This window comes from Pseudophryne corroboree, chromosome 7, assembly GCF_028390025.1.
Source record: "Pseudophryne corroboree isolate aPseCor3 chromosome 7, aPseCor3.hap2, whole genome shotgun sequence".
Classification (NCBI taxonomy): domain Eukaryota; kingdom Metazoa; phylum Chordata; class Amphibia; order Anura; family Myobatrachidae; genus Pseudophryne; species Pseudophryne corroboree.
Window position 1 is genome coordinate 167,669,002 of NC_086450.1, and position 18,353 is coordinate 167,687,354.

Genomic DNA, 18,353 nt, shown 5'->3' on the forward strand with positions numbered 1-18,353 from the left:
GCAGTATATTTATGTGAATTATCTCTGGGTGCTCCAGTAACCACCTGCCATAATGTTCCAAACATATTGGTAGGTAGGTAAGTCAGCTTCTGGCAACCCTGTAAGCTACAATGGTGCAGGGGCTGATGTAATGTGCATTATGTGTAAACACTATATAAATAAATCCTCCTAACAACCCTTTATGACTCCCCCATAACTATATATATATATATATATATATATATATATATATATATTGTATGGCCTCTCGTCATACTTGCCTTCTCTCCCAGAACATTAATTCAGTTGGCTGTGAATTGGGCCATATTGGCTTTGTCCCCCACTGCAAATTGTCACAAATTTAAACAGGAGGAGGCAAGGCTGTGATGACATGATGGCCCCTGGGACCTCCAGGATCTCCCAGAGCGGAGTCCCATAAACTTTGCGTTGTATAGCTCTGCATCACCACAGTTCTACTCTTTTATTTACTGTACCATGCTGCATTTTGTAAAAGATAATACAGTACATGTCTTTAGACCTGTCAAATCTGTAATCATGCATACTGAGTTGTCGATAGACTCTGTGCACTACTTGACCAGCACTGGATTGCAACAAACAGATAAACATATTTATATGGAGATATCATAAAGGAGTGAATGGAGGGAAACTTGTTCTTTACTAGCTCGCTCCTTTAAGACCCTGTGAATTAGAAGGGATGTCAGCTGCACCAGAAACAAAGACATCAGCATTTTCTGTCCTGAGTGATCTGCTGACTGAGCTCTTGGCAACACTGATCCATGTCTGCGGAGAGCATTGTGCTATAGGTCAGCGTCAGGGGCTTCTTGCTTAATCCCATAACCAGCAATGTGGTGAACTAAACATGCAAATTCAACTTTGTGGTTTGTAAATGAGCTAAGAGTTTGATATAACAGATGTAATACGTTTTAATTATCTTGACTGCCTTCTGTATAATGAGACCACCAGAATTGTACTGAAAATGTGAATTCAATTGGATCTTAAAGGGCCACACATCCTAAAATGCATGTTGGTTTATGGGACATAAATCCTAATAATATTTACAGATAATGAGATTCATTTGCTAAATTGCAGTTGTGTTGATTAATAAAATTGCAACATGTGTAGGATTGAATAGAACCTTACAATAGCAGAGAACCGTAATTTTATCAGTTTCTAAATGTAGCACATATCTTAATGCGTTTCAAGACTTCTGTACACTAACAAATATCAACGCATTTTACGGCTACCAATTAGTAACAAATTTGTGAATGTTGCCACATGGTTTTTCATATAGGGTTATCTAGGTCCTTTATTTGCTCTTCTTGCGAGTTGTGAACTAATATGTACAGTTCTTTATCTCGCTCCCCCAGAGATGACTTATTGTTTGCCACTCTTTAATCTCTGATCATATATATTAGGCTGTAGATATTTATAAGTGCCTTTATTTGTATTTCAGGCTATGGATGGACTTTCAGAGTTAGTCTATAATGAGAATATTTTGCCATCCAGAGGATTAAAAACGTGAATAGAGTAAGTGCTGAACTACATGTATGGTTGGGAGCCATACAGGATTTCCTGTTCATTGAACTGGTGAGTAACTAAAGATGTTACTTGTATGTTGTTGAAAGTGTGACGTGTATTGCAGCCTTCAAGGCACAATTAGGGAGGCCAATCCCGGGATCGGGATCTACGGGATCCCGGGATTTCGGCACAAAAACGGCCGGGATTGGAAGCTCCAATCCCGGGGATTGAGGGATCAGCGTTGAGCGTCCTCAGGACAGTCAGACGCTGCCCGGTTTCCTACTCCCAGCTCCCCAGCGCAGCGTGACGTGCAGTGAGAGGTCACGCTGCGCTGTCACACGCTGCCGGAGGAGAGTGAAGCGGATGTTTGCCACCCGCCCGTCTTGGTGCTATGGTGAGTTATGTGTGCGGGGCAGGGCGAGGGGAGCGGCCACATAGGCCAACGCCAATCCCGGGTATCCTGATACCCAGGATTGAAACAATGGCACAATAGAGTACAGAGACCACGTCCCACCTGTTCCATGTCTCTCTCAAAAGTTTTAGGAGTCTATTTACTGTATCTGTGCAAAAAACAAGCAAAAACGTACAGAAATGTGTCTTTTTGTAGAATGTAAGGCTTTTGCCTGATGAACCTCATTGGGTAGATTTACTACAGCTGCTAATACAGACAAGTGATGATGTGCCTCAGAGTCTATCTATCATTTGCTAGAATGCAATAGAGAACTGATTAGTCGCTATGGGCAACACCTTTACTTGTCTGTTTTAAACTGGGTACACACTACACGATGTGTGTACCCAGTGACATCATGCATAGCGGGACCCAATGCCGACAGTAATGGAGAGGCGGCGGCAGCCCCCGTTAGTGATGTCTTCCATCAATCCTGCATGTAGAGCCAATAGAGGATGTCGCTGAAAATGCTCAGGATTGCACATTGTCAGCGACATAGTGGGTACACACTAGGCGATGTTCCCGATATGTCGGTCCGATCCTAGACAGTTGGGTACACGCTAGACTTTGCCTAGTGTGTACACAGCTTTAGAAACTTTAGTGAATCTACCCCTAGGTATATATGCTACTGGTGCCGACCTTCATGCATATTGTGATGCTTCGGGTTTAGCATTTGGGTAAACTGACTATTCTTAAATGTATATTGTTTGAGCATAAATTGCGGCCAAATAATGAGCAACTCTGCAACGTGTCCTTAGTGTGCCATTTGTCCCGGACTTTATATGTATAGTTCATGTTTCTAATTTTACAGTTTGTCAGTTTGAAATTAGAGAGTCACATACAAATGTACCACATGCAAGGTGTGTCGCTATCTGACATGGAAAAGCCCTAAGGGTTGTTTTATAAGTCAGCTAAGAAAAGCACAGGCAAAGCTGCTGCTTATATACTCATTTGGCTGCAGTAGCCATTAATATAGGCTCATACACAACCCATTTAGGTACTGTGTAAATAAAAAAATATGGAGCATTATCAATAAAATTGAACTATCACTAAATGCCAATGGAACAGTGTCACCTAGAGTCTATATTATTATGAGAAATAATATAAGACTTGCAGATATTGCTAAGAAAAGGGGAACATTTAATAAAACTAGTGCACAAGTAAAAGTCCTGTAACGCATAGCAACAATCAGATATCTGCTTTCATTGTTTTCTTTGTGCTAGACAACTGGCAGTGAGAATCTGATTGGTTACTATGGATTATGGCTGCAATTACCAGTGCTCCACTTTTCCTAACCATAACAATGAGTTTAGAATAATGAATCTGTCACTCAAGGTAGTGCACTTGTTTTATTTTAGTTACCTTTCAGTACATTGTCCCTTTAAGACAGAACATTGAAGTAATAACTCTGGACATGACAGAAAAGTTATCGGTCAGCAAAGCAGCAATTTACATAAACAAACATCATAATGGGATTTTGTGTTTTGACAGGAGTTTTTTTGGGTGGATTCAATTTGAAAAACATCCTGAAAAAGTGTGCCAAGTAAAACACCACTGCCGGCTTTAACTCAGAGATTAAATGTTATTTTTATTATACGAGTTCTTTAGGTAATGCACATATCCAGGCAAACATAATTAAACAGCTCACACAAAAGTAAACAGCTCTCATAAAAAGTGTTTTATATATACTGTATGTGTATACGTATATATATATATATATATATATATATATATATAATAATTAAAAAGAAAAGAGTGCGCCCACAGTGCAGAGAAATTTATTACATACAATTAAAAAACCCAACAGGTTTACACTTTAGGTACTGTGATGTGCCTCGTACGGAGTTGCTCACCGCTGTGGGCTGGTTACCACAAGATGCAATTGCATAACCACTGCTCCACGGTTATACCGGATCTGCTTGGCTGCAATGAAAGCAGGACTACACACCGCGCCGTCAGCTCACTTCGTATGCCGCGACTCTTCAGGACACTGCTCCACACACAGACCAGAGGACCGGACCGGGCAGGAAATTTGCGTCAGACAAACCACGTCTCTATGCGTTTCGTATCTCACTTCGTCCAAAGGCTGTCGTGATTTTATAGCCCTCACTGTTTATCACATAGTTAAGAAATGAGATGTTTCACTTTTAGTCTCCAGGAACACTTTCCTCTCAGAAAACTCCTTAGTATTAATCCAATGACCATATTATATCGATTGAATGTTAATTTATATTAATTCCTGGAGACTAAAAGTGAGACAGTGAGGTCAAAAAAAGTATTAGTCAAGAAAGCGTTTTGATTTTTTTTTATACAAATATACTGCAATAGTAAGAATCTATAAATTTTTACGAAGTGACTGTATTATCATGGTAGCACTAAACAGTTACAAAGTATTACTGTTCCAAACATGGGCAACATTAGTAACTCATGTAAGCATAAGCTTTCCTGGTTATGGTAGTCACATGATATACTACTCTATTATAGTTGGCAGGCAGGTGCAGGGTTAAGCATTCTCTAAGGGGGGGGGGGGGGTACTGACGGGACAGATGTGTGCTGAGCGATCTTAACACAGACCGCTCAGCACACATCTCTCCCCCCGCTCAGCACAGCGCGACGTGACGGACGGACGCTCACTTCACACAGTGGTGAAGTGAGCGACCTGATAGATTGAGCCTGCATGCAGGCTCATTCTAGCACCGGCGATAGCGATGCGCGGCCCTATCGCTGGGGGGGGCATACACACGGCAGATCCGTGCTTAAAATCTAAGCAATCTAATCAGATTGCTTAGATTTTAAACACGGATCTCTCCGTGTGTACCCCCCTTAACATGTGCAGAGAGATTTAGATTTGGCTGGGTAATATTGTTTCTGTACATGGTAAATACTGGCTGCTTTATTTTTACACTGCAATTTAGATTTCAGTTTGAACACCCCCCCCCCCCCCCCCAAATCTAACTTTCTCTGCAGCTGTTACATCTGCCCCACCTGCAGTGCAACATAGTTTTGCCCAGTTGCTAACTCTTTTGGTTTGCTAACAACTCTGAATGGGAAGCAGTTAGCTTCCAGACGAATGGGATCCCGGCAGTCAATATACCGATGCCGGGATCCTGATGCCAGCTCCCCTCGGGAAGCCGGCATCACATTACCGACAGCCAGCATCCCGATCGTCCTCACAGCGAGTCCTGCCACGCGTAGGGGATGTTTAGGCAGGAGAAGGGGGGTTAGCGTTAGGGAGCAAGGGGGATGGGAAGGTTAGGGTTAAGGACCGGGGAGGGAGGGTTAGATTTAGGCACTTAGAGGGTTATGTTAGGCATAAAGTGGGGAGGGTTAGGTTTAGGCAGCGGGGAAGGGAGGGTTAGGCACCAATCGGGGAGGGTTAGGGTTAGGCACCACCGGGGAGAGTTAGGCACCCCCAAGGGAGGGATAGAGATAGGGTAGGGAAAAGGTGAGGGTTAGGGACCTTAATGGGGGACTGTCAGGATTCTGATAGACGGGATGCTGGTATACTGACAGCTTGCATCCCGTCCATCTGCAAATCATACTGGTCCCCTCTGAATAACCCCCTTTGACTTCAATGCATGTGTTTGGAAGATTTCCCTGCATCTGCTGTCAGCCCTGAGACATGGACCATGACCAAACCTGAGGGGTGAAACACGCGTAGGTCAAAGTTTAAGGGGGTTCCCGTTGTGCGCACACCCGGTCCCCACTTGCACTACCATGTGACACATCTCTGAAGCAAGGTAACACATATACTCCCTTCCTTCATTATTTCTCCCTTTGGGTAGTGAGGCATAACCTTACAAAGGTAATCTATCCCCCATACCCGCATCTAGGAGTTATATTATTTGTGCCTTCCAGTACTTCATTCAGATGCTACACACCGAGCATTCACTGCCCAAGGGCACATGCACGGACATAGCAGCAGAAGTAGATAGAAAGAGAGGCCAGCCTTATTTGAAACCTTTCACTTTCTATCTTCTTATATCCTCATTTGAGAGATTTCATTGAAATTACATATATGTATGAATTGTGTATAGGAGGAGGAGGATGATACTGCTGTCTACACTATATAAGGTACTTACCACACAGACACAGATATTCTATATACTTTAAATATTTTCACCCATTTTGCACCAAGCTAAGCAATTGTTACGTTCACTGTACTTGGTACTCCTGGAACTGGACGAATGAGCCCCAAGTACAGGAACGTAATGCTGCAGTATAAACGAAGCTCGGCAGCACCCCCAAGGATCCCTAACTCCGTTGTCTCACCCTCGTTGTCAGCCTACGCCTGCGTGACTATGGTTTCTTGGGCCCACGGCAGCCGCGTTTGAAGGGCGGATTATGTCTGCCCAACTTCGATGCCCCCCGGTCTTAGTTGGAGACAAGGCATAGACTGAGATGGGGCGATGACATGGGAAACCTCTAACTAGAGAAGGAAGTACCCAGTTAGGGGTGCTACAGAACTAAAATAAAGTATGTGCGGCACAGCAGCCAAGACAAAAACTACAACAAAGGCAGTGCTGTCCACACGCCAACACAACACCGCTGTGTTCCTGTGAGGACAGCACACGCAGAACCCTCTGCAGAAAATCCAAAGCAAAAGCAACAGGTAGCTACGGCCTAGGCTGAGGGACGCGGCAAAGCCGCTACTTACGAAACCAGTCCGAATACTGGCAAAAGGACAGGAACCCCCAAAGTAGCTGACACAGGCTCTCAGGACCGGAGGACAGGCAGAATTCCAAACGACAGACCAGTGGACACCAAGAAGCAGGATACTGGATCAGACACAGGCAAAGCCACAGGACTCTTGGAAAGGAATGCTTCAAGGCAGGATACTGGATCAGACACAGGCAAAGTCACAGGACTCCTGGACAGGGATGCTTCAAGGCAGGAAGCAGCTAGACAGAAGCTATCACCGGCGTCTGTGTCAGGCAGTGAGGGAGAATATAACAAGGAATACCTCCACAGCAGGGACCCTAATTAATTATGTCATGCAGCACGACTCCAAACTGACAGGTGCAATTAACAGACAGGTGAGGCTAGACACATGGAAACAGGCTGCAATAACACAGACTCACCACCGGCGGCCAACAAGTGTCTTCTAAACCAGAGCAAAGGAAATTCTGGCCTGCAAGAGAACTATAACATAAAATACATGAACAGAAAGTAAACAAGAATGAACCACTACTTGTGGTTCATAACAGTACCCTCTCCTTAAGGGTGGACTCCGGACACCCCATATAAGCCAAGGGGAACAGAAACAGAAGAATAACATAAAATACATAACCAAAATGCAAAACAGGAATGAGCCACTACCGTGGCTCATAACAGCAATAAGATTGTTCACTTGCCTTATATATATATATATATATATATATACATAAATCTACACAGTAAAATACCTGCAAATCATATATAACTTACCTTTTTACTTGACTTTCTGCACTCTCATCAGCCCGATATCTCAGGGTTGACAGCAGATACAGGGAAATCTTTCCAAACACATGCAAGTCATGGGGGGATATTCAATTGTTTGAAAAGTTAGTTGGGCGTCTGTTTTTTCCTATCTAATAGACAGGAAAAAAAACAGACACCCAACTGACTTTTCAAACATTTGAATTCCCCCCAAAGACTCTCATTAATGCCATTCTATGTCAACTGGCACATGGCTTAAAAGCAGATCTTAAACTTCTATCATATGCAGGTTCTTTTCCAATCTGTATATATACAAATTCTTGATATGCACATCATGATGTGCAGTCATTTATTACTCTGCACCTGCCTGCCCACTACTATAGAGCAGTATATGCAAATACCATAACCTGGAAAGTATGCTTACAAGAGTTACTAATGTTGCCCATCTTTGGAACAATAATACTTTGTAGCTGTTAAGAGCTTCCATGATAATACAGTCAGCTGGGCAAAAATTGATAGATTCTTACTATTGCAGTATCTTAAAGAAAAATTTCCCCTGTGACTATTTAATACTAACTAGGGTATTCAATTATCCGCAAATTCGCGGCAATTTTTCGCCCGAAAATTTTTCGCGGCAATCGGCCGAAAATTGACGCGAAAACGCTCCGTTTTTGAATTTTTCGCAAATTCGCGGCAATTTTTCACCCGAAAATTTTTCGCGCCAATCGGCCGAAAATTGCAGCGAAAACGCTCCATTTTTCGACCTATTCAATTCCGACCGGGTTTCACGTGAAAATTCTTGCAGTGAAAAGTGCAGGTGAAAATGGGGAAATCAGCCTGTACCCCAAAAAATGCTAAACTAACATAGGAAAACAGAAGAGAAGTGTGTTAGAGATCACATTAGAGAGTTTTTGGGGACTTAAATTGTGTGAAATGGCGGTTATATGCATTTTTTTAATATGCAAAAAAATGATAGAAAGCAAGTTTTTTTTAGCAAAATAAATGCTCTCACTAAATTTGGGGTACATGAAAATGGGTATAAGTATATATTTGGGTCATTTTAGGGTACTTTAAAAAAAAGTGGAAACAGACCGATTACTCCCATCTGCAAGCCTAAAAAACATCTGTCCCACTCATAAAGCACCCCAATATACCTGTCCCATACCTTGAACCCCAATTTCCATCACTTTTTACTTTTTCACCCCAAAAATGACATGTCATTATTGGCCAATTAAAAATAATTAAAAACTTCAACGTGCCTAATTAGTCATAAAGGGGGGTGTCCCAGGAGTTCTGTACCATATCCAAACATTTTTACCTTAAAATAGTGACTTTTCCCAACTTTTCACCTGTTTCAGAGAAGGTGAAGTGAAATTAGTGAAAACATGATCACTGATAAATTTTCCAGGATAATTGAATAGGCTGTAATTGCATTTCACGTGAAAAGTCCGTTATCACTGCTAATTGAATATGGCCCTAAGTAGAAATGTGTGATATGTATGTTATTGTTTTTCTTTGTAAGAGGAAATAAAAGCTAAAGCTGGGTACACTGGCAGATATACCTGCAGTCCAATCGATCTGCAGATTGCCAATGGTGGTTGTTCATACAAAGATATATTGGCCATCTGCGGTGCTGCACAGCAGATACAATATATCTGTGAAAGACGTCGTTCACAGACATTTTGCTTGTACACACCTGCAGATCATGGATACACAAAAAATGAGAGATCACGTCTGCGCTCGTCTAGGAATACTGTACTAAGAGAGGTTGGGTTAACGGTACACAGTCTCTGATGGCTGGACAATTCTTAAATGAAGTGGGTTGACTTATTATGTCCTGTGGTGTCGTTAATAGGTGTTAGGCCTCTCTTCATGTGCCTTTATTTTCACTTTCCCGAATCGGGTCTTGAATAGATTCGTGTCCTCAGTCACGTCACCTGCAGATCAGCAAAAGGGACATGCGGTGATCTAAATGGCTCAGGAGGCACAGGCAAGCACCAGAGCCAGATTTACACACAATATATGCGCCAAAGGGTACATCTGGACATTATACAAAGGTACAGCAGTATAAACTCCTGGAAATTTTATGAGTTTTGATCAGAGATGTGCGGAAAAGTTTGGAAGGTCAAGAAGAATAACCAGATAGTAGTGGAACTTGGCTTTTTTTGCAAAAAGGTCATTACTGACTTTAGCAAGTTCAGTTTCAGTGGAGTGGAGAGGACAAATACCAGGCTGAAGTGGATTAAGCAGGGAGTAGTAGGAAAGAAAGGTGATGAGGCAGTTGTAGACAATTGTACAAAAATATTGGAGGCAAAAAGGAGAACAGAAATGTGGAGGTAATTAGAGTGTTTGGGTCAAGGGTGGATTTTTAAGAATGGGAGAGACGAGAGCATGCTTGAATGCAGAGGGGATGGTGCCTGATGAGAGTGAAAGGTTGGAGAGATGGGAAAGATGGAGCAGGCAATTATAGAGAAGGAGTGGAGGAGGCGGCATCATAGGATCAAGGGGTGAGGTGGAAGGAGGGGGAGAACCAGAGAAGGACAAGGACTTCATCTCCAGAAACTGGGGAGAAGGAAGTGCAGTATGGAGTGATAAGGTGGGGAGAGGCTGGAGGGGAAGGGAGAGGGTGGGGTAAAGTCTCTGGGAGGTGATGTCCTGATGGATGAATTCAATTTTGGATGTCAAGTGGGTGGCAAAGTCAGTTAGGGAAAGTAAAGAGGGAAGACAGTAACGCATAGTTATACTTAATCTGCAACATTATACCAATTCACTCACCATAAAAATATTAATCCTTGTACCTTGTATGCTATAAGCAAAGTAAGATGCAAAATTGAGGAAAAAGTATGCAGTCTGTTTAAAAGGGCAAAAAATAAAACCCCTGTTACGATATGATTGACCTTCGCTATGCATCCTTATACTAAAGCTAAGTACACTATATACAAACTAAGAGACACAAGTTAGGAAATGTGCACAGCATGGGAATGGTATACGAGGACACACCTGCACATAAATATAGTGTTTTTTTATCATTGTTGAGTTCTTTTTAATGAAATACACTATTTTTAGGCCATTTATTTGATGCTCTGTATGTAAGAGGATGGTCAGTCTCTCCCATAGACATCTTCTGTATCTATCATTTCTTTGCTGTAGATGTCTACAATAACACTTCTAATTAGTGATATTTAGAACATGTGTTTTTCCATAAGAGTTACAAAATCTGGATGTGCCAGAAAGGAATAAATACAGTTTTATCATAAATGACTGATACTTTATTTTTAATGTTCAGACGCACAGCAATAGATATTTAAATCAGCTTCACCCTTTGTACTATATATCTTCTGAAACTGATGTCAGGACTTCTGTGTGAATTGACAGGATGCATTCTCATGACTCAGCCCATACTTTTGCCCCCTCCATTGTGTGTAGGCTACTGGAACATTTTGAATGAGAGATTGATTGACACCAAAGGAAGCTGAAAGATTTCTCACAAGGTTGCTCTCTGTCTATGGGCGATCACGTGATGTGGGGGTATCTGTCTGTGAATGCTGCTGGACTACCAACACTGCTGTCAGACAAGAGTAGGCAGCCTTTCCTAATCACACATTTTAAAAAGAAAACCATTGTGAAATCTCTCACTAACTTTATCTAATAAAGTGAAAACTTGTCATTGGGTTTCTTTTAAGCATTACAAATACAGTTCCCACTTTTATCGGTGGCATAGTCAAGCTTATATAAAACACAGCTTAACACACTAGAAATAATTGTATACATATTGTGAGTGGCTTTCTTCAATAAAGACTTTTACATGTTAGTCCATTTTAACAGTCTGCAAGAAATTCGGTGAACTTGGCAATGGTGAGGTTTTGTACCTCTCATTACCTGTAGAAGTGCTTTATGCTATAATACAGACGTCAAAAACATTTGCCGTTTACAGTGTTGGAGAACTTATTACATACTATGCATTTCCTAGGTCGTTTAATGCATCTTTGTGTTATTTACATCTTCAGGGATTATAAGAGGGGCTGACTGATGGCCGTATGAATTGGACCCTGTACTGCGATGGAAACGTGGCCGGCAGTGGCCTGGTTCCTGCTGTTAAGTCATATAGCTGACTGGTTGAAAACGGTCCACTCACGAGACTTTACAGTCCAAGACATAGTATTTCTCTATCCATCAAGTAAGATTTGCTACATCTTCAATTCTGTCATTAATTACACTAGTTATTGCATCAAAGCATACACTGGAGCTGTCACAGTTATATTATGAATTATATTCTCACATTGCATAAAATGAACACTTACTCGCTGCTCCAGCTGGGCAGAGCAAACAAGATATGATTGGGACCTATTAGCCTGAAAACTAATAAATGTGATCAGGGTAGTATTTGCTATGACGCAGATAATGAAGATGCCTTAACAGAGCTTTTGTTGCAGACATAAGACTTTATTTGGAAGATCAGAATTTGACCCTTAAAGTAAGTTGGTTAACCAAGATGATCCTAATGGTGTGTACACACGGTGAGATTTTTTTCTTACGATTTTGACTATATAGTCAAAATCGTAAGAAAAGTTAGTGCAGATCGCAAGGTGAAAGTCACCTTGCAATCCTGATTCAATGCCGATGCGCAGTCCCGCACGGTCGGCATCGCAAGAGTAGATAGACTGTGCAGGCAAGTCAATTTTGACTATCTCTGTAGAAGAGATAGTCAAAATTGACACTTAGCCAAAATCGCACATAGGGGGTAATTCTGAGTTGATCACAGCAGCAAGTTTGTTAGCAATTGGGCAAAACCATGTGCACTGCAGGAGGGGCAGATATAACATGTGCAGAGAGAGTTAGATTTGGGTGGGGTGTATTCAAACTGAAAAAATAAATAAAGCAGGCAGTATTTACCCTGCACAGAAACAAAATAACCCACCCAAATCTAACTCTCTCTGCAAATGTTATATCTGCCCCCCCTGCAGCGCACATGGTTTTTCCCAATTGCTAACAAACTTGCTGCTGCGATCAAGTCAGAATTACCCCCATAGTCAGTATCGCAAGCACATACTGAGTGTGCTTGCGATTCTGACTATGTGCCGACTTAGCCCCTGTCACATAGTGAGAATCAGGCATAGCCCGAATCTCACCGTGTGTATGGGCCTTTAGATTTACTATAACAAATGTTTTTTTTTGTTATTATTTTTTTTTAAACAATGTCAAATAAATACTTGTATAGCCTTAAAATGAATTCATGGTATAACTATGAATTTACCCCACACAATTTTTTTCCCATCAACCATTAGCCACTCATTTACAATAGCAGAGATGCTGCAGAACTCATAATTTGTGTTCTGCCAGTGACCAGTCATGTCTCTCTCACCCTGTTGTAATATAGAGGCCAGGAGATGAGAAAGCGTTGAGACCATGACAGTTGAAGATACTGTACCCCCGCTTCAATGAATAAAACTGAAGTCCTGCGCAATGAATGGAATTGGATTTCTTTGTGCATATGCTGATAGGACAAGTAGTAGAAAATATATATTCCAGGCTGATACACAGTTTGTAATAAATACAGTTACAGTTATATGTGAACCTGGGAAAACCATTTATAATGCTCTAGCATGCATGCTCATGCTGGAGCTTGCACTATTTGTTTTGCATTACACTCCTTGCATGGTTTGTTCAACTGCTAATTATGCTTTAGTGTTACATACTGGGCATTTAGACCTGGTTGTGTCTATTTTCCCTTTGTAGCAAGGACCAGGATGTGACAGCAGAAGAGGGCGGAAGTTCTCTATTGCTCTTACAGCACGTTAATGTTTTAAACATTCTCTGTTTGTTTTAGGGTATTTAGTATCTATGCACCATTGTACTCTCGCGGTTTTGTTTCCCTCGCCACACTTTGGGCTCGGTGTCTCGCTTCACTCACCCCAGGTTACTATTGCAAAGAGTTGGTGACGTGGACCCAGTGGATTATGGGAAAACTAGATGCTACTTTTAGACCTAACACTTTTCCATGTCATAACTATAAGTTGGCTTAAGCTGCAATTTTAAAAGTATCCTAATGTCTGAGACTTATCTAAACTCCTTTGAAAACCTCACAGAAAACAATTTGCCCAAGTGGAAATAGAAAGCAGAACATATTTTGTTGGTCAGCACTGCTTTTGTGACATACTGTTGGGATACAGCTGCATGCTACTACTTTGCAGCGAATTATGGGCCTCATTCAGACCCGATCGCACGCTGCTTTTTTTCGCATTCATGCGATTGGGTCTGTCCTGCGCATGCGTGTGACCCGCAATGCGCAGGCGCGTCACTGCCCGGCGACGGGGATCGCTGGAGAGCGACGGCTTCTACGATGGAAGCGATCGCAGGGGCGATAGCAAGAAGATTGACAGGCAGAAGACGTTCCTGGGCGGCAACTCACCGTTTTCTGGGAGTGTCGGAAGAAACGCAGGCGTGTCCGGCCGTTTCCTGGGAGGGTTCCTGACGTCAGCTTCTACAAGGATCATCACAGCGGGTGAGTAAGTCCTGGGCTGTGCAGACACTGCACAAACTTTTGTTTGTGCAGCTCACTAGACAGCCGAACGCAGCCCTGCAAAGCCCTAACCCCCTCCTCCTGTTGGCGGCGATTACCTGGTCGCAGCAGTGTAAAACATAGCCTGCATGCGACCAGGTCTGAATTAGGCCCTATGAGCCCACACCTATACTCTTTGCCTTGGGCTCTCTAGTGCTTTATAGCATCATTGAATGCGGTTGTGTGGACATGGGCTGAGTTATCCACCCAGTTCTGTCTGACTGAATTCTAGCTAATGAAACTGAGCCCAGGCTTTTCACTTCTGTGGTCTTACTGAATAAAAGCTGTATATTAGATATGTCGCACACAGATTCCATGCTTAACCGCACACTGCTACATGCAGTCAGTCCTTGTGGTTGGCGGCTATTGTTCCTGAGAGTAATTCACACAGCTGTAAACACTGAGAGAGCCTGTGATCACGGGCCAAGTAATATGCACTCACAGCCGGGGCAGAGGACGGATCTTTTTGCCTCTAGGATTGCTTTGATGGACTCTAAAGAAAATTCCATACGTCTCTAAGAAACATATACTGTGCCTGTTACACTGTGTCCCAGGATCAGTTTACAAAATTGAAGTGTCTGAAGCTTCTGTGCAAACGGCTGAGCTATATATGTTTATAGAGATAATACAAAAGGTACAAATAAAGCATTTAGGGGGTAATTCAGACTGCATCGCTGCAGCTTCAGCGATCTCAGTCTGAATTTTTGTGTGGAGTGCGCACTAGAAGCATCTCAGGGCTGCGATCGCCTCTGCCGTTAGAACGCCGTTGGTGGGCATGGTCCAGACAATGCAGGCATGTCCGTACCGTTGGGGGGGTGGGCCGCGGCGGCTGTGTGATGTCACGCAGCCGCTGCGACCGGAAACGCTGCGACCCAGGAGCTGCGCAGACAGGGAGCAACTTGCCGGGTGCAAAAGCCAGACATGCGGGCGGACTAGCCATGAGCTGGCCGTCCCCCCGCATGTCTGAGAAAATGATCATCTACAGTCAGATCGGATTTAGGCCCGTAATTCACTATATGACGCTTGCTTATCTATTCCTCATCATCAGCGAGTACTTATGTCAACCTGTACTTAGTGATGGAATGGGGGGTGCTGTGAAGCTCCGCCTCCTTTCTCTGAGGTTCTGCCCCCCTTTGCAGTCCCGCTCCATGAACCATCAATGGGCCTAATTCAGACCTGATTGCTAGCAAGCGATTTTTGCACTTCTGAGATCACATAGTTGCCGCCTAAAGGGGGAGTATATTTTAGCTGTGCAAGTGTGCGAACGCATGTGTAGCAGAGATGTACAAACAGATTTTGTGCAGTCTATGCGCAGCACCAGGACTTACTCAGCCGCTGCGATCACATCAGCCTGTTCGGGACCGGATTTGACTTCAGGAACCTTCCCTACAAATGCATGGACACGCTTGCGTTTTTACAGACTTTCCCTGAAAACGGTCACTTGACACCCACAAATGCCTTCTTCCTGTCAATCTCCTTGCAGTCGTCCGTGCAAACGGATCCGTCACACAATCCCATCGCTGAGCAGCAATCCGCTTTGTACCCGTATGATGCACCTGCGCATGCGCAGTTTGGACCTGAACGCCTGCTGTGCGAAAATGCACAGCAGCGATCAGGTCTTATTTACCCCCAATGTTGGGAGATATGCTTGTGTACGCTTGTTGCTGGAGAATGCTCCGGGGGAGATATATCAAACCATCAAGAGAGATAAAGTTTAGCTTCTAATTGTCTTTTTATAGATGGGCTAGATAAGTGAAGGCTAGAAGCTAATTGGATGCTGTTGGCAAATTCTCCACTTTATCTCTCTGAGTTGGATACATCTCCCCTGCAGTGTAAAAACATGCAAGATACACTCTGCACACAGTCGCACTTCCAACTCCTTATCAGGCTCTTTATATTTTGTTGTTGGATTATACAGGTAATGTGCATATAAAAATGAATACGGCGTTGTATAAGAATGCTTTGTAATTTAACCATATTGTCATAAAGAGAAATTGTAATAAGGAGAAAAATAAAAGCTTCTACATTTCTATAAAAAAAAGAGAAAAGTAGGAGCCGCAACATTAATCACTATGGTGATGTACAGTACCTGCATTTGCTAACTGTTGGGTGCATTGTTTCCATAGCAACGCCGTACCCCGGGGGTTTCAAATGTTTCACCTGTGAAAAGGCAAAAGATAATTACGAGTGCAATCGCTGGGCCCCAGATGTCTACTGCCCAAGAGGTAAGTGCTATCATGCATGAAATCATATTCTCTAATCCTTTAATGACTGTCACACAATGAACTTTTGCCTTTGTGATAAAAGCACATTTGTTATAGGCGTGCAGTGTGTTGGTTTAGAAAATTGGTTGTTTGTCACCTTAAATCCGTTCCTCCCTGACTTTGTGTACATGGTTAATTATAAGTATTCCTTTTGAAGGATGTTAATCTGTTACTCTGAAGGTTTTGAAGTTGAAAAACTTTGGGAATTCCTTAACTTTAGCATATTAATGCTGCTTTAGTAGCTGATAGTACGGGAATACATAGCAATGTTGTGTATTCTTAGACTTGTTCAGAGTTGCATGCAATTCCATTTGCTTTCGTGCCTTTTGATGTTTCGCAGACTACACATGCTGCGTCGTGGCTTGCATACGGGTGTTCATATAATTTAGCCTCATCCCCTCCATACGGTGCCGAGATTCCCAGTATTATATCCCCATCCTACTCTAGAAGTTGGGCAGGATTGCGCTAGATCCACCTACTCTTCCAGGGGATGCAGGGGGCTACCCCTAATATCGTGAGTCTACTACAACTTCCAGGAGACTAGACATGTAATGCTGTAGGAGTGGCAGATGGAATGTAGTCAACACCCAGATCTAAAATTCAGTATAAAAATAAAGCTGTCCAGTATGTGTGGGCTACATGCAAAAGAATAAAAATAGCAAAAAAAAACCCAAAAACCGTGGATTTGCACCCCTTACACTGCAACAAGGTTTGCTCTAGATACAAAGTTATTTGCCCTCTATGTTTTTTCTGTGTACACAATAAATAAAATAACAAGAAGTTAAAAAAATTTGAGGATATAGGTTGTGTCTCCCATATTCAAAATTACGAATTACGGAATATTCCAAAAATACAGATGATTTTTTTTTTAAGTGCAACTGAAAAAGTGACACCTATTTCTGATGGTCCAATGTACACAAACTTTGTTTAATACATACATTGTTTACAAATATTGCATAAAATGACCTTCGGGCTATGGGGGTAATTCCAAGTTGATCGCAGCAGGAAATTTTTAAGCAGTTGGGCAAAACCATGTGCACTGCAGGGGAGGCAGATATAACATGTGCAGAGAGAGTTAGATTTGGGTGGGGTGTGTTCAAACTGGAATCTAGATTGCAGTGTCAAAATAAAGCAGCCAGTATTTACCCTGCACAGAAACAAAAAAAACCACCCAAATCTAACTCTGTCTGCAAATGTTATATCTGTCCCCCCTGCAGTGCTCATGATTTTGCCCAATTGCTAACAAACTTACTGCTGCGATCAACTCAGAATTACCCCCTATGTGTATAAGGTGTATATGAATCATAAATGCATTCTGTGTTTAGACTTGGGTCAGATCCCCAAGGTATCTCATTATGGTATGCAAATATTCCAAAATACGGAGAAATCAGATATCCAAAATACTGCTGGGCCCAAGCAGTTTGCATATGGAAGATTCAACCTGCATATGATTTAAGCACACAGGGAAGAACAATAGTTATCTGTTGTAATTTTATTGCGGGGATACATTTGTAGATCTATAAAATTAATAGGATACTATATTTTAATGATGGCCCTTATCAAAGAAATTTGTAAATGAAAACTGCAAAAAAATAAACGACATGCCACACAGAAGAGATTATATATATATATATATATATATATATTTATATATATATATTTATATAAAATTATAGACTTGGAAAAAGATTTTAGACAGATTAATGGGAGAATTCAATTAGGCACGTTATTTGTTTGGGCGAAAAAAAAATTTCGGGGAGTTTATCACAATTTTTTGCTGGTTTACATAATTTGTTTTGTTTTTTGGCCTGACCAATTAGCACCCTTTTTTCGGGTTGAAAATGGATAGATGATAAGTTCTCGGACCTATGTGTTTTCGCTGCCAAATGTACGTAAAAAGCCTGATTATTGGGTATTTTTTTTGAACCTGCTGAAGTACATGCTATACACAACCACACACACAACTAGACACTTGATAAACATTTTTCTGCAACCAAATAATTAACTAACTGACATGGAGAGTATTTAAATACCATAAGTCACTCTAGCACTTCACATCCAAACAATGCTTCTAATTCAGATTTCGAAGCTAAGTAAAAACAGAAAAAAAATAAATTAAAAATAAAGAGGAACTTTGCACATGGGC

General features: G+C 42.0%; 1 protein-coding gene across 1 annotated transcript in view; it reads left to right on the forward strand.

Annotated features, from left to right (window-relative positions):
• The window catches only part of LYPD6 (LY6/PLAUR domain containing 6), a 197,884-nt gene that overhangs the window by 80,058 nt on the left and 99,473 nt on the right, over nucleotides 1–18,353 (forward strand). The window contains exons 2-4 of the mRNA XM_063932303.1: nucleotides 1,454–1,587; nucleotides 11,392–11,561; nucleotides 16,070–16,168. Coding sequence (XP_063788373.1) covers nucleotides 11,444–11,561; nucleotides 16,070–16,168 — 217 coding nt within the window. The 5' untranslated portion in view covers nucleotides 1,454–1,587; nucleotides 11,392–11,443. The remainder of the gene's footprint in view (nucleotides 1–1,453; nucleotides 1,588–11,391; nucleotides 11,562–16,069; nucleotides 16,169–18,353) is intronic.